The sequence below is a fragment of the Carex rostrata genome, chromosome 7 (genome assembly GCF_964058835.1).
Source record: "Carex rostrata chromosome 7, lpCarRost1.2, whole genome shotgun sequence".
Classification (NCBI taxonomy): Eukaryota; Viridiplantae; Streptophyta; class Magnoliopsida; order Poales; family Cyperaceae; genus Carex; species Carex rostrata.
This window is the reverse complement of record NC_135924.1, coordinates 8,672,944-8,688,063: the sequence shown is the minus strand read 5'-3', so window position 1 is coordinate 8,688,063 and position 15,120 is coordinate 8,672,944. Positions and strand designations below refer to the sequence as shown.

General features: G+C 34.8%; 2 protein-coding genes across 3 annotated transcripts; both read left to right on the top strand.

The window, feature by feature from the left end:
- The first annotated feature begins 1,833 nt into the window (after positions 1-1,833).
- Positions 1,834-6,022, top strand: LOC144557222 (heat shock protein 83-like). 2 transcript variants are annotated; one of them, XM_078305765.1, is made up of 5 exons: positions 1,834-2,134; positions 2,243-2,384; positions 3,487-3,767; positions 4,219-4,744; positions 4,949-6,021. In XM_078305765.1, the coding sequence occupies exons 1-5, from the start codon at positions 1,997-1,999 to the stop codon at positions 5,971-5,973; spliced, it is 2,112 nt and encodes a 703-aa protein (XP_078161891.1). In that variant the 5' UTR covers positions 1,834-1,996; the 3' UTR covers positions 5,974-6,021. The 2 variants fall into 2 exon arrangements, with proteins under 2 accessions (XP_078161891.1, XP_078161890.1); XM_078305764.1 differs by having other exon boundaries at positions 1,894-2,384; positions 4,949-6,022.
- Positions 6,023-10,690: 4,668 nt separating this feature from the next.
- LOC144556939 (heat shock protein 83) lies at positions 10,691-14,407 on the top strand. Its single transcript, XM_078305448.1, has 5 exons — positions 10,691-11,034; positions 11,143-11,284; positions 11,740-12,020; positions 12,472-12,997; positions 13,203-14,407. The coding sequence occupies exons 1-5, from the start codon at positions 10,897-10,899 to the stop codon at positions 14,225-14,227; spliced, it is 2,112 nt and encodes a 703-aa protein (XP_078161574.1). The 5' UTR covers positions 10,691-10,896; the 3' UTR covers positions 14,228-14,407.
- Positions 14,408-15,120: the final 713 nt, after the last annotated feature.

Here is a 15,120-nt window from a genome sequence, read left to right as displayed (position 1 = left end):
AATAATTCAAATGTTACTATATTTTATTTTTTGTTTGACTCTTTAAAAGTAAAGTAGAGGATTTAATTCACCACTTACTCTATAATCAAACATGATATTAGAAAAATAAAAGTTACTAAAGAACGAATACTTGAGAGAATAGGAATCTTTAATCATTCAATACAAGAACATGGATGGCATTCAAAACTAAACCAAACAAAAATATAGGTCAAATTGCAACACGAAAGCCCATGCATGACAATTCACAGTGTATTGGACTCTAACAATCGAAATTTGTTCAAACTAGTATCGTGCCCGTACATTGCAATAGAAACATATTACAAGAGAGAAATTCTCATTCAAAATGACATACTTTATTAAAAAAAGAATAGATCAATTATATTTTGTATTGTTCTATCAGGTGCTTCAATTGTTTGTCAATTTGCCACTAATGTTTCATTCCATACAATCAAAGTATCTATTTGCAGTATTTGTGCAATTCCACTCTTGATATTGCAAACATAATTATTCTCAATTTTCAAGGGAATTTTAAACCTACAATGTGCAGTGCTTCCTCCAGACATGTTATTTGCTACATATCCTCACAAAGCATTTTCTATTAAAACTCTTCCCCTGACATGTTATTTTCTACATATTCTCACAAAGTATTTTCTAGTAAAACTCCTTTTAGATTTATTTTGAATTTGTAAAGCATCCATTAAAAAAATGCAATTTGTTTAAGAAAAATACTAATTTTCTAATTGATCAGTTTTCAAAGGCAATTGGTTAATACAATACCTCTACATTGTTTAAGGCAAAAAAAATATTCTTTCTCTTTCTACATCCATACCCTTCATTTAAATGACAAATAACATTTTGTAAATGATACAAATATTAAAAGAAAACATATATGATCAATCAATCCAAAAATGAAATTAAAAATTCCTTAAATGATATTTAAAAAATAGAAAAAAAATTAGGACCAACTCAAAAATTTTGCGACGAGTACGTGTCTAAATAAATTTAGACTTCTACACATAAATAAACTTACAAAAGTACATACAATAAAATAGTAGACTATTTGATTGAAGGGTTATATTCAATCCAAAATTTTATCTATTAATTATAACCATTGACCGATCAAGATATCTACATACTTAATATAAGAATGGAGATTTCAAAATTACAACTAGCAAAATAGGTTTAGATGCAACACGAAAGCCCATATATTACAATCCACAGCAGATCCCTAGACCTTAATAAGAACCCGGTTCAAAATTACAGTAGAAATAGCAGGAAGCTTCTGGACCCTAACAATAAACCCTAGCTCTTATTAGGAACTTGACAAAATCGAAAAACACCTAAAATCTCGGGACCTATTTTTATTTATTTTTTAAAATTATAATATTTGAAATTTCATTTATATTGTAAGAATCTTATATGTATGTGCCGTGTTCATTTAAATCACGCCTATATGTTTTGTTCATCTAACAAAAACTAAATTTGTATAATTTTACAAATCATTTAAATGCCGTGTTCATTTAAATCATGCCTATATGTTTTGTTCATCTAACAAAAACTAAAATTGTATAATTTTACAAATCATTTAAAGGTCATCAAACGACATATAATAATTTTTCTGTTTTTCCAATAGTTTTTATTTCAAGATCTGCAATATTCTCAAATAAAATAAATAGTTGTACTCATGAAATTCTACTAATGATAGATAATTGTATATCTTTGCAATAGAAGGATAACAGAGAACTAACCGTTTCGAGGGCAGCAGAATTCTCTAGAACCCACTCCACTCTTCCCAAAAACCCAAGAACTAATTTTAACAGCCCGAAGCGGGAAAGAGAAGGGCCTAGAACCTGTTCCCTCCTATAAATGCCCGATCCTCTTTCTTCTCTTCTCATCGGAAAGAAGAAAAAAAAAGCGTATAACTCTCTTCAAAGTCTCTCCAACGAAACTACAAACAAAGTGCGATCATTGTCTCTACTTGTTTTTCCATTGATCAATGGCGAATGTGCAGATGGGAGAAACCGAGACCTTCGCCTTCCAGGCGGAGATCAACCAGTTGCTGAGCTTGATCATCAACACCTTTTACTCGAACAAGGAGATTTTCCTTCGGGAGCTTATTAGCAATTCCTCTGATGTATGTTTCTTCCATTCCTTCCTTTTAATTGCTTGTTTGTTATTCAAATTTATTGCATTGCAAGGTATGAGTACTGATTGGGATTATTTTCTGTCTAAAATCTTGAAGGCATTGGACAAAATAAGATATGAGAGCTTGACTGACAAGAGCAAGCTAGATGCACAACCAGAGCTGTTTATTCGCTTGGTTCCTGACAAGGAGAACAAGACTTTATCCATTATCGACAGCGGCATTGGTATGACCAAAGCTGGTAAGTATTTTTTTTTGAACTTGAAATTTGAAATTTTGATCTTACAATTGGAACAAATTAACTTTGTACAAGCTTATACCAGTACCATAACAGGATGCACCGATGAAAATATCCATGATTAGGGGTGATTAATGAGCGAGCATGAGCGAGTTAGGGTATGCTCATGCTCGCTCATTAAGTAAATGAGCGAGTTGTTAATGAGCGAGTTTAAATGAGCGGATAAATGAGCGAGTTGTAAATGAGCGAGCTTTTAATGAGCGAGTTATGAGCGGCTCACGAATTATGACTTATGACTCATAACAAAATTATATAGTGTGCCTACGCATAACAAAATTCAACAAATTGTCATAATTCATTTAAATGAGCGAGTTGTTATGACTATTACTTGTTTTGGACTTTAAGCGGAGATTTTGGTTCTGCCGATTTACAAAAAAAAATGAATATGAAACTATGAATATTAGTATATTACATCGGATTAAATATGAAACTATTCTCACTATCTATCAATCTTAATGAGGCAAGGTTGATGTTACACATAATTACATAGGATTAAATGTGGCAGGGATTAGATGTGGCAAATTCTTAATGAGCGAGTTATGAGCGAGTTGGGTTATGCTCATGCTCGCTCATTAAATAAATGAGCGAGTTGTTAATGAGCGAGTTTAAATGAGCGGATAAATGAGCGAGTTTAGACGAGCTTTTAATGAGCGAGTTATGAGCGGCTCACGAGTTATGAGCGATTTACTCACCCCTATCCATGATCCCCATAAAAGGAGGATATGCTATGATGCAAAGTGCAATGCCAAAAGACTAATGAAATATTTGGGCCTAAACCCATGTGAAATAACGTATTAAAAAAGCTCAGAGCCATTAGATAAACCCTAAAGCTTTAAGCCCATGTGCTCTAACCCTTCCAAAGCTTCACCAACGGGACCCAAACCATGATCGCTACAGAACCAAATTGTTCTGATGCTCGGTAAATCTGTGTTTTGTTACGTGCACAGTCAAAAGTTAATTATGTCGTATATGTTCAATTCATGCCTTAAAACAAAATTCTCGGTTCTTAAATGATCTTTCTGACATTTTTTAACTTGCACGACAGATTTGGTAAACAACCTGGGTACAATTGCAAGGTCTGGCACGAAGGAGTTCATGGAGGCACTTCAAGCTGGTGCTGATGTCAGCATGATTGGTCAATTTGGTGTTGGCTTCTACTCCTCGTACCTGGTTGCCGAGAAGGTTGTGGTCACAACCAAGCACAATGATGATGAGCAATACATTTGGGAGTCACATGCAGGTGGTTCATTCACCGTGACTCATGATACAACTGGTGAGCAGCTTGGACGAGGCACAAAAATCACTCTGTACCTGAAAGAGGATCAAGTAAGTTGTTCCGTCCTGATTATAGTTTCTATGCATGATATTGTTTAGGAACTGTTGGATCCATGCAGTTTGTTATTGTGGGCATGAACATCAATTAGTTGGAATATGAGCAAAGATTATCCACTTTGAAATTCTTTTATTTAAAGTCATACTTGTTATGTCACAGTTGCCTGAACTGAAACCAAAACCCCAGGTGTGAATTGCAGCTGAAATCTTTTCTCTCTCTTCATTTTGTGTTTACTTGTCTGCAAATTCAACAGAATTATGGGACATTTGACCCTGGAAACTATAAACCAAAATTCGTACTTGATATTTTATTATGTAGTGCTCATGAATGTCAAGTTTTAGTGTTTCTCTATTTGTATAGCTCTTATTGAATTTATTATCTATGGGTTCTTCTTTCCTTTTGATGTGGATCTATTCACACTTGCATGTTGTTGTTTTTGCTTAGCTTGAATATTTGGAGGAGAGAAGGCTGAAGGATCTGGTGAAGAAACACTCAGAATTCATCTCCTACCCGATTTACCTCTGGACTGAGAAGACTACAGAGAAAGAAATTGATGACAATGATGATGAAGAAGAGGCTAAGAAGGAAGAAGAAGGCAACATTGAGGAGGTTGATGAGGAAAAGGAAAAGGAGCCAAAAAAGAAAAAGGTCAAGGAGGTGTCGCACGAGTGGACCCTAATCAACAAGCAAAAGCCGATCTGGCTGCGCAAGCCTGAGGAAATCACCAAGGAAGAATATGCCTCTTTCTACAAGAGTCTGACAAATGACTGGGAGGATCACTTGGCTGTGAAGCACTTCTCAGTTGAAGGACAGCTCGAGTTCAAGGCCATCTTGTTTGTTCCAAGGCGTGCCCCGTTTGACCTGTTCGATACCAGGAAGAAGCAGAATAACATTAAATTGTACGTTAGGAGGGTGTTTATCATGGATAACTGTGAGGAGCTCATGCCGGAGTATCTCAGCTTTGTTAAAGGTATTTTATTAGTTTTTATTTGAATGTTGTTGTTCAATTTATTTATTTTTACTTGTGATGCTTAGAAAGCTCTGCAGTTGAGCTATTGGCTACACTCCGTTACTTACTATTGCATCTTATACAGAAGGATTTCTGCTAGTTCGATATGAACTTTGCTAAGCTGCCTTTTAGACATATTTGACATGAACTTCTGTTTTCTTGCAGGTGTCGTGGATTCGGATGACCTTCCGCTCAACATCTCGCGAGAGATGCTTCAACAGAACAAGATCCTGAAGGTGATCCGAAAGAACCTGGTCAAGAAATGCCTTGAGATGTTCTCTGAAATTGCAGAGAACAAGGAGGATTACACCAAATTCTATGAGGCCTTTTCAAAGAACCTGAAATTGGGTATCCATGAAGACAGCCAGAACCGTGCCAAGCTGGCTGACCTCTTGCGCTATCACTCCACAAAGAGCGGTGATGAGCTGACGAGCCTGAAAGACTATGTGACCAGAATGAAGGAGGGCCAGAAAGATATCTACTACATCACTGGTGAGAGCAAGAAGGCAGTTGAGAACTCTCCTTTCTTGGAAAAGCTCAAGAAGAGGGGATATGAGGTGCTCTTCATGGTGGATGCTATTGATGAGTATGCAGTAGGGCAATTGAAGGAGTACGACGGACACAAGTTAGTCTCTGCTACCAAAGAAGGCCTCAAACTTGAGGAAACCGAGGAAGAGAAAAAAAAGAAAGAGGAGAAGAAGGCTGCATTTGAGAACCTTTGCAAGACCATTAAGGAAATACTAGGAGACAGGGTCGAGAAGGTGGTGGTATCTGACCGCATTGTTGATTCTCCATGCTGCCTGGTTACTGGTGAGTATGGCTGGTCGGCCAATATGGAGAGAATCATGAAGGCTCAGGCATTGCGCGACACCAGCATGGGTGCCTACATGTCGAGCAAGAAGACAATGGAAATCAACCCTGAAAATGGGATAATGGAGGAACTGAGAAAGAGAGCTGAGGCAGACAAGAATGACAAATCAGTGAAGGATTTGGTGTTACTCCTGTTTGAGACTGCCCTTCTCACCTCAGGATTCAGCTTGGAGGACCCGAACATGTTTGCAGGTAGGATTCACAGGATGTTGAAGCTTGGTCTGAACATTGAGGAGGATGATGCAGCTGCTGATGATACTGATATGCCTCCATTAGAGGAGGAGGGTCAAGAGGAGAGCAAAATGGAGGAGGTCGACTGAGCAAATTGACCATGGGGAGTTTTTATTTTTGATATATAGGGGACTCGGGAACTTTGTTTGGTTAAATGAGAAATTTGTGTTTTGTCTTGCGCGCGCGCGCGTCTTGTGTGATGTTTTGCGGATTGGGTGATTGGTGACCTTTTGATGACTAGTGTTCATGTTTTTGGATTTGTTGATGTCCCCATCGGATCCAAACTGTTCTCGAATGTAGAAGTGTAGCTGTCTGTTAATTACATATTGCTATAAGCGTTCGTTGTTCTAAACCTCCTCTTCTGAATGGTTTTCCGCGATATCAGATTTGGCTTTTTTGCTGTTCGCTTTATTTTTGTCCTGTTTCGTCTTTATTCTATCCCTTGGTTGATGATTTTAATATTTAAATAAGACAGATGCATGCATTATCCAAATTCAAATTAAAACCAAATGTGATAAGTTAGTATCATGCATTGTCCAAATATCTATTGCATCTTACTGAAGTCGTTTTCTTAATAATTTAAAAAATGAAATATCACGAGACTAGCACTATAAAAACATGAATTATGAAAATGAAATTATGCTAAAAAATCACGTCCGATGCCAAATGTAATGGCGAGACAGGGTCCCAAACAATTTGGCGTCACGCGAATCTCATTAACATGGGAGCATATTAAATTATTTCTTGATTACTCTAAAATACCTACTATAAAATTAAAGAGTTTCACAGAAGAGTATAATAATCTAGATTATTGTAAAATACTTTAGATTATTCTAGAGTTCCCCAGAAGAGTATCATGGAGTATATTAAAATATTCTTTAATTTTCTGTAGATTGTTTTAGAATATATATAGTATGTAGTTATAGGTTTATTCTGAAATATTCTAATTTGTACATGTCGAAGCCGAAATTTTTTTAGTTAGCACTCAATAATTCGAAATTAAATAATCGTCATCTAAAATTTTATAATTAAAGTTCATAATTTGGTGCTCTAGCTAGGGAGGGACACCAATTTAGTGTTTTTTTTCAGGGCGTGCACCAAGTGTATTTTTTTTTTCTTTTGGCTTTGTTATGTTTTGCTTTGAAATTTTAGAATTATGAATTTTGTTTTGGAATTCTAGATTTTGTTTTGGAATTTTGAATTTTGTTTGCTTTAATTTTATTTTCACTAGAATTAGACAGAGAAATTAAAAATTAGCTAGTTTTAACTAAAATGTTGTACTAAACCAATAAAAATGTATATTGTATGTTATATGTATTTTCATATGTTCGGCATATGGTGTGTTAAATTTTTAAGAATGATACGATAGATAATAAAAGCAGCACATACAATAGATAATAAAAGTAAAACATACAGTAAAAATATAATAAAAACATAATATCAAAGTATAATTTTCTGGTGTGCTTCCAATTAGGACTTCAAATTGGTTTCCTTTATCAGTTAGAGCACGAAATTGGTGTTTTTTTCTCAGAGTACATACCAGTCAGGTTTGATTCTCTTCTGTAGAATATGTGGGTGGTAATTTTTAAATTTCAAAGTTTTGAGCAGTAGTTGTTTTATTTTGAATTATTAGAATGTTAACTAAAAAAAAATTTCGGCCAAGATGCATCTATATATATGAGATGGGTTATAGTGAGTTGCGAAGTAAAGCGACTATTTTACTTCACGCTCATATTTTGTGATTTTAAAGTTCAAAACGTCGATCCGAACCGTTCATCTTGTTCTCCATATTGAAATGTGCTTGGAGACCAAATTTGACATTTTTTGGAATTTTTTTTACTATTTATTAAGCAATTTTGAAAGTTGCTGATCTATGGTCCAGAAAATTTTACTGTTTTACTGTTCACAGCAAAACACCAATTTTCAAAAATACTTAATAAATAGTAAAAAAAATTCTAAAAAATGTAAAATTTGGTCTCCAAGCACATTTCAATATGGATTAAACATTTAACGGTTCAGATCGGTCGTTTGGACTTTCAAAATAAAAATACGGCGTGAAGTAGAAACGCGTTTTAATTCGCAACTCACCATAGCCCATCTCCTATATATACACTATAAAATCATCATATAATGGATGTCACAAGTACCTAAGGGCTATATACAGTTGCGGATGTATATACATATGACTGACTTTAGGAATGAAAACGGAGTGGATAGTGGCAAAGCCACATCTATATTATGTTTTATTTTTTGAATACAAATATAGATTGGATATATTGGCTATTAGATGAATATAGAAGATACGAATTGGATATTTATTAAAAAAATATAAATATATTATTAATAAATACTAAGTTCATAATATTTATCTAATTAGAATATTAAATAACACAATTCTTTCAAAATATATATTAAACCATATGGTATATATCTATTATTCAAATACGGATAATTTAAACGTAAAATTATATATGTATCAATATCTTCACGGATATCTCCATTATTATATTAAGCACGTAGTTGTCTTGATCAGCCAACAGCTGTGATTAAAAGATGAAATTTTGGGTTGATATAATTGATTGGTTGTCTTCATTTCTTTCTATTTTTTTATATTGTTTAAGGAATGTTATTTTTCATTTAATATGTAATTTTGTATGAGATTTTTGTATGAAAATATACCAACAATACCAAAAATATGTATGTAATTTAAGAAATGTTAATTATGTGTAAATATTATTTAATATGTTATTTAGTAATGTTATTTGTTATTTAGTCTAATTTTTTATGTGAAAATATGTCATTTTGTATTAATTTTTCTTCTTGCAACGCACGGACACGGTACTAGTTTAGATTAGATATCCATATTTAATTTTTTTAATACAGATCGCATAAAATACACAGAGTTTTTACCCCCACATATGAGTGTGATAAAATATATGAAAGCTTTTGTATTACAAATTCTTGCTGCTCCTTAACTGTAATCAGTGGCGGAGCCACCTATATCCAGGGGTAGGCAGTTGCCTACCCCTGAATTTTGAAATACGATATCAAGTTTGTATATAGTTGGTTTGGATTTGAGTTTTGTCTATTCTTGATTGAGTCAAAGCTCTCGATTAGTGAAATTGACCAAGTTGTTACAATTTTGGTAGTCTTTTATCTATCTATTTTGAAATATAATAATAATTTATTTTGCCTATCCCTGATGAAAATTCTGACTACGCCACTGACTGTAATGCAATCCAGTTATATTTCCAACACGCTAAAAATGTCACAAATATCCCATAATTTGACGCCCACCCATCCCTCCTGTTGTTTTTTCCAACAAGTGTGGTGCTTTTTAGTAATGTTTTCTCTTTTTGTGAAGAATGCTAAATGCTTCCTCAAATGCATTTTTCTAGCAGAAAGAATCTTATTATTTTAATAGCTTTGGTCTTAATCATAATCATTTGTATGTGATTTCTTATTTGTTTCTTATGTGATTTTTGTTGGACAAAGATTAATCTTAATCATTTGTATATGATATTAATTAATAATGAGTTTGACTAGTATAACATCAGTGTCATTTCAACCTATATAACACCAACTCTAAAACCTATCAAATCGACTTCAAACGGTGAATCCAAACCGTTCAAACCGATTTACTTCATTAGTTGTACATTTACATGCAAAATTTATAACTTTTCGAATTTATTTAGTATAAGTCAAGCGGTCAAATGTGTGAGTTTTAAGTCAATTTTAATGCATTCATTTTTCAATATTTTTACCTCTTGATTTGATACTAAAATAACTCGAAAATATATAAAAAATTGTATGTAAACGCATCACTCATAATGTAAATCGGTTTGAATGATTTGGATTAGTTGTTCAAAGTCGATTTGATAGGTTTTAGAGTTGATGTTATATAGGCTAAAATGACACTGATGTTATATTAGTCAAACTCATTAATAATTTGTATCGAATTTTAGAAATAAGACTAAAATGAATTATTAAATTACATAATAACATATTATATGACCATATTAAGAAAACAATATATAGTGTTTGAAAAATAATCTCAACATAAATGCTACAAGGTAATATAAAAATTACATCAAATCGACATAAATATGTTATGCTAGAAATAATTAATCTTTTACCTCAACATAAATTAATTAATAAAAGAGTCCATTCTTGATTTTTCTCAACATTATTTGAAACAAAAAAAAACTCCATTGCGATAATAATCTTATGATTTTATTGCAGATTTTTTTTTTCAATTGGTGTTATTTTGAATTTTTTTTCCAATACTTTAATAATATAGTAAGAATAAACTAACCATGTTCAATTTGTTAAACAAAATTGTAATATAGTAAAATTTATTTTATACTTCTTATACTAAACATATTCAAACAAAATATGACCAAAATACATATACTAATAATAAAATCATTGATGTACATCTAAAGATATGATGTTTATTTTTACTTTCGTTGTTCTTCCAAATTAAATAAAATTTAATAATAATAAATATATAATAACTAATAAATAATCTATGTATTAGAATTGAATATTTTTTTAGTTAATTAGTAAGTACAGTGTTTAATTTTATCACGTTCTTTTTATATTCTGAAATTTCACAAAAATATACCTCTATTAGAATATTTATTTATTTATTTTTCTATTAATAAAAAAATCGACATAACTGAAGCGCATTTTTAGCTCCTGCGAGAATGCTAGAATTCTCTGGAAATCCCTCCATATACCAAGAAACCTGGAGAATTCTCTCGAACCCCTCCAATCTTCGGTTATTACCAAAACAAAGAAACCGTCTTTTGGGGGGAAAGGAAGTGACTAGAACCTCTTCGTCTCCCTTGTATAAATACGGCTCTCCTCTCCCACTAGTCCCCGTCAATCGAAAAAAACGAACAAAAAACTTTCTTTCTGTGCTTTGTTGATTCTTGCATTCATTCGATCATCAGGTTCCAATACAGGCGTTCTCATTTCTTTTCTGTTCGACTCTTGATTGATCATCAATGGCGAATGTGCAGATGGGAGAAACCGAGACCTTCGCCTTCCAGGCGGAGATCAACCAGTTGCTGAGCTTGATCATCAACACCTTTTACTCGAACAAGGAGATTTTCCTTCGGGAGCTTATTAGCAATTCCTCTGATGTATGTTTCTTCCATTCCTTCCTTTTAATTGCTTGTTTGTTATTCTAATTTATTGCATTGCAAGGTATGAGTACTGATTGGGATTATTTTCTGTCTAAAATCTTGAAGGCATTGGACAAAATAAGGTATGAGAGTTTGACTGACAAGAGCAAGCTAGATGCACAACCAGAGCTGTTTATTCGCTTGGTGCCTGACAAGGAGAACAAGACTTTATCCATTATTGACAGCGGCATTGGTATGACCAAAGCTGGTAAGTATTTTTTTTAAACTTAAATTTGAAATTTTGATCTTACAATTGAAACAAATTAACTTTGTACAAGCTTACACCAGTACCATAACAGGATGTACCGATGAATATATCCATTATCCCCATAAAAGGAGGATATGCTATGATGCAAAGTGCAATGCCAAAAGGTTAATGAAATATTTGGGCCTAAACGCATGTGAAATAACGTATTCAAAAAGCTCAGAGCCATTAGACAAACCCTAAAGCTTAAGCCCATGTGCTCTAACCCTTCCAAAGCTTCATCAACGGGACCCAAACCATGACCGCTACAGAACCAAACTGTTCTGATGCTCGGTGAATCCGTGTTTTGTTACGTGCACAGTCAAAGTTAATTATGTCGTATATGTTCAATTCATGCCTTAAACAAAATTCTCGGTTCTCAAATGAGCTTTCTGACACTTTTTTAACTTGCATGACAGATTTGGTAAACAACCTGGGTACAATTGCAAGGTCGGGCACAAAGGAGTTCATGGAGGCACTTCAAGCTGGTGCTGATGTCAGCATGATTGGTCAATTTGGTGTTGGTTTCTACTCCTCGTACCTGGTTGCCGAGAAGGTTGTGGTCACAACCAAGCACAATGATGATGAGCAATACATTTGGGAGTCGCAGGCAGGTGGTTCATTCACTGTGACTCATGATACAACTGGTGAGCAGCTTGGACGAGGCACAAAAATCACTCTGTACCTGAAAGAGGATCAAGTAAGTTGTTCCATCCTGATTATAGTTTCTATGCATGATATTGTGTAGGAACTGTTGGATCTATGCAGTTTGTTATTGTGGGCATGAACATCAATTAGTTGGAATATGAGCAAAGATTATCCACTTTGAAATTCTTTTATTTAAAGTCATACTTGTTATGTCACAGTTGCATGAACTGAAACCAAAACCCCAGGTGTGAATTGCAGCTGAAATCTTTATTTTTTCTTCATTTTGTGTTTACTTGTCTGCAAATTCAACAGAATTATGGGACATTTGACCCTGGAAACTATAAACTAAAATTCGTACTTGATATTTAATTCTGTAGTGCTCATGAATGTCAAGTTTTAGTGTTTCTCTATTTGTATAGCTCTTATTGAATTTAATATCTATGGGTTCTTCTTTCCTTTTGATGTGGATCTGTTCACACTTGCATGTTGTTGTCTTTGCTTAGCTTGAATATCTGGAGGAGAGAAGGCTGAAGGATCTGGTGAAGAAACACTCAGAATTCATCTCCTACCCGATTTACCTCTGGACGGAGAAGACTACAGAGAAAGAAATTGATGACGATGATGATGAAGAAGAGGCTAAGAAGGAAGAAGAAGGCAACATTGAGGAGGTTGATGAGGAAAAGGAAAAGGAGCCAAAAAAGAAAAAGGTCAAGGAGGTGTCGCACGAGTGGACCCTAATCAACAAGCAAAAGCCGATCTGGCTGCGCAAGCCTGAGGAAATCACCAAGGAAGAATATGCCTCTTTCTACAAGAGTCTGACAAATGACTGGGAGGATCACTTGGCTGTGAAGCACTTCTCAGTTGAAGGACAGCTTGAGTTCAAGGCCATCTTGTTTGTTCCAAGGCGTGCCCCGTTTGATCTCTTCGATACCAGGAAGAAGCAGAATAACATTAAATTGTATGTTAGGAGGGTGTTTATCATGGATAACTGTGAGGAGCTCATGCCGGAGTATCTCAGCTTTGTTAAAGGTATTTTATTAGTTTTTATTTGAATGTTGTTGTTCAATTTATTTATTTATACTTGTGATGCTTAGAAAGCTCTGCAGTTGAGCTATTGGCTACACTCCGTTACTTTATTGCATCTTATACAGAAGGATTTCTGCTAGTTCGATATGAACTTTGCTGCTAAGCTTCCTTTTAGACATATTTGACATGAACTTCTGTTTTCTTGTAGGTGTGGTGGATTCGGATGACCTTCCGCTCAACATCTCGCGAGAGATGCTTCAACAGAACAAGATCCTGAAGGTGATCCGAAAGAACCTGGTCAAGAAATGCCTTGAGATGTTCTCTGAAATTGCAGAGAACAAGGAGGATTACACCAAATTCTATGAGGCCTTTTCAAAGAACCTGAAATTGGGTATCCATGAAGACAGCCAGAACCGTGCCAAGCTGGCTGACCTCTTGCGCTATCACTCCACAAAAAGCGGTGATGAGCTGACGAGCCTGAAAGACTATGTGACCAGAATGAAGGAGGGCCAGAAAGATATCTACTACATCACTGGTGAGAGCAAGAAGGCAGTTGAGAACTCTCCTTTCTTGGAAAAGCTCAAGAAGAGGGGATATGAGGTGCTCTTCATGGTGGATGCTATTGATGAGTATGCAGTAGGGCAATTGAAGGAGTACGACGGACACAAGCTAGTCTCTGCTACCAAAGAAGGCCTCAAACTTGAGGAAACCGAGGAAGAGAAAAAAAAGAAAGAGGAGAAGAAGGCTGCATTTGAGAACCTTTGCAAGACCATTAAGGAAATACTAGGAGACAGGGTCGAGAAGGTGGTGGTATCTGACCGCATTGTGGATTCTCCATGCTGCCTGGTTACTGGTGAGTATGGCTGGTCGGCCAATATGGAGAGAATCATGAAGGCTCAGGCATTGCGCGACACCAGCATGGGTGCCTACATGTCGAGCAAGAAGACAATGGAAATCAACCCTGAAAATGGGATAATGGAGGAACTGAGAAAGAGAGCTGAGGCAGACAAGAATGACAAATCAGTGAAGGATTTGGTGTTACTCCTGTTTGAGACTGCCCTTCTCACCTCAGGATTCAGCTTGGAGGACCCGAACATGTTTGCAGGTAGGATTCACAGGATGTTGAAGCTTGGTCTGAACATTGAGGAGGATGACGCAGCTGCTGATGATACTGATATGCCTCCATTAGAGGAGGATGGTCAGGAGGAGAGCAAAATGGAGGAGGTCGACTGAGCAAATTGACTACCCGTGGGGAGTTTATTGTTTATTATCTAGGACTTGGAAACATGTTTTTTTTGTTAAATCGGTACTAGCTTTTCGTCATGTGTGTGTGTTTTTTATGTTTTGCGGATTGGGTAAAGTGGTCTGTCTAGTGTTCATATGTTTGAGTTGTGGATGTTAGTAGTGTGGTTGTTAACTTGTTACTTTCGTCTTTGTGAACATCCTCTTGTTTGGTTGTTAACATCTCAGTTTCTCTTTTTCCCATTTTTTGGTAGGGGATTGAGGGCTTTTATTTGATATAATAAAGTGTTGACATAGAAAATGCTCGTAAGGATATAGTATTTGTATCTTAAACTGTTGACATAAAAAATTCTCATTGAGGTCTTTTATTTCGTAAAGTGTTGTCATCCGAACGCCAATTTAGCGAGATGTAGTCACCTAAGAATCCCATAATTTAGCGCCAACCCATCTAGGGGTGTCAATGGTACCTTTTCAGCCGTTTACCCGACCCATATCGTATTCGATAAGGCGGGTATGGGTAAGATTTTTTTTTCGTTAGCTTATTGGGTATGGGTATGTGTAAGAATTTTTTTTCGTTAAATAAATGGGTACGGGTATGAGTAATGACTATTTCGTACCCGTTACCCTATAGGGTAATTATAAAATCCAAATATATATTCAATTCAATTTCCAACACATTTAAATGTATATTTAATTCAATTTCTAACCCACTTAAATGTATATTCGTGTTTTTGAATTTTTATTCTTTATAAAAATAATTTAGTTGGAATTGATTGCACATTTATTTTATTTTTTATTAGAAATGCAATTATATATGTGTTAAAATGAATGAGTTTTTGATATTTAATTTGTAAAATATAATAAAATTAATTATTATACTAATA

Bases quoted from the DNA above. Each gene is read 5' to 3' on its own strand.
- LOC144557222 (XM_078305764.1), top strand. From the start codon at position 1,997: ATGGCGAATGTGCAGATGGGAGAAACCGAGACCTTCGCCTTCCAGGCG. The intron at 3,768-4,218 runs GTAAGTTGTTCC...GTTTTTGCTTAG, and splicing joins TGTACCTGAAAGAGGATCAA to CTTGAATATTTGGAGGAGAG. The intron at 4,745-4,948 runs GTATTTTATTAG...GTTTTCTTGCAG, and splicing joins GTATCTCAGCTTTGTTAAAG to GTGTCGTGGATTCGGATGAC.
- LOC144556939 (XM_078305448.1), top strand. From the start codon at position 10,897: ATGGCGAATGTGCAGATGGGAGAAACCGAGACCTTCGCCTTCCAGGCG. The intron at 11,035-11,142 runs GTATGTTTCTTC...AAAATCTTGAAG, and splicing joins TTATTAGCAATTCCTCTGAT to GCATTGGACAAAATAAGGTA. The intron at 12,998-13,202 runs GTATTTTATTAG...GTTTTCTTGTAG, and splicing joins GTATCTCAGCTTTGTTAAAG to GTGTGGTGGATTCGGATGAC.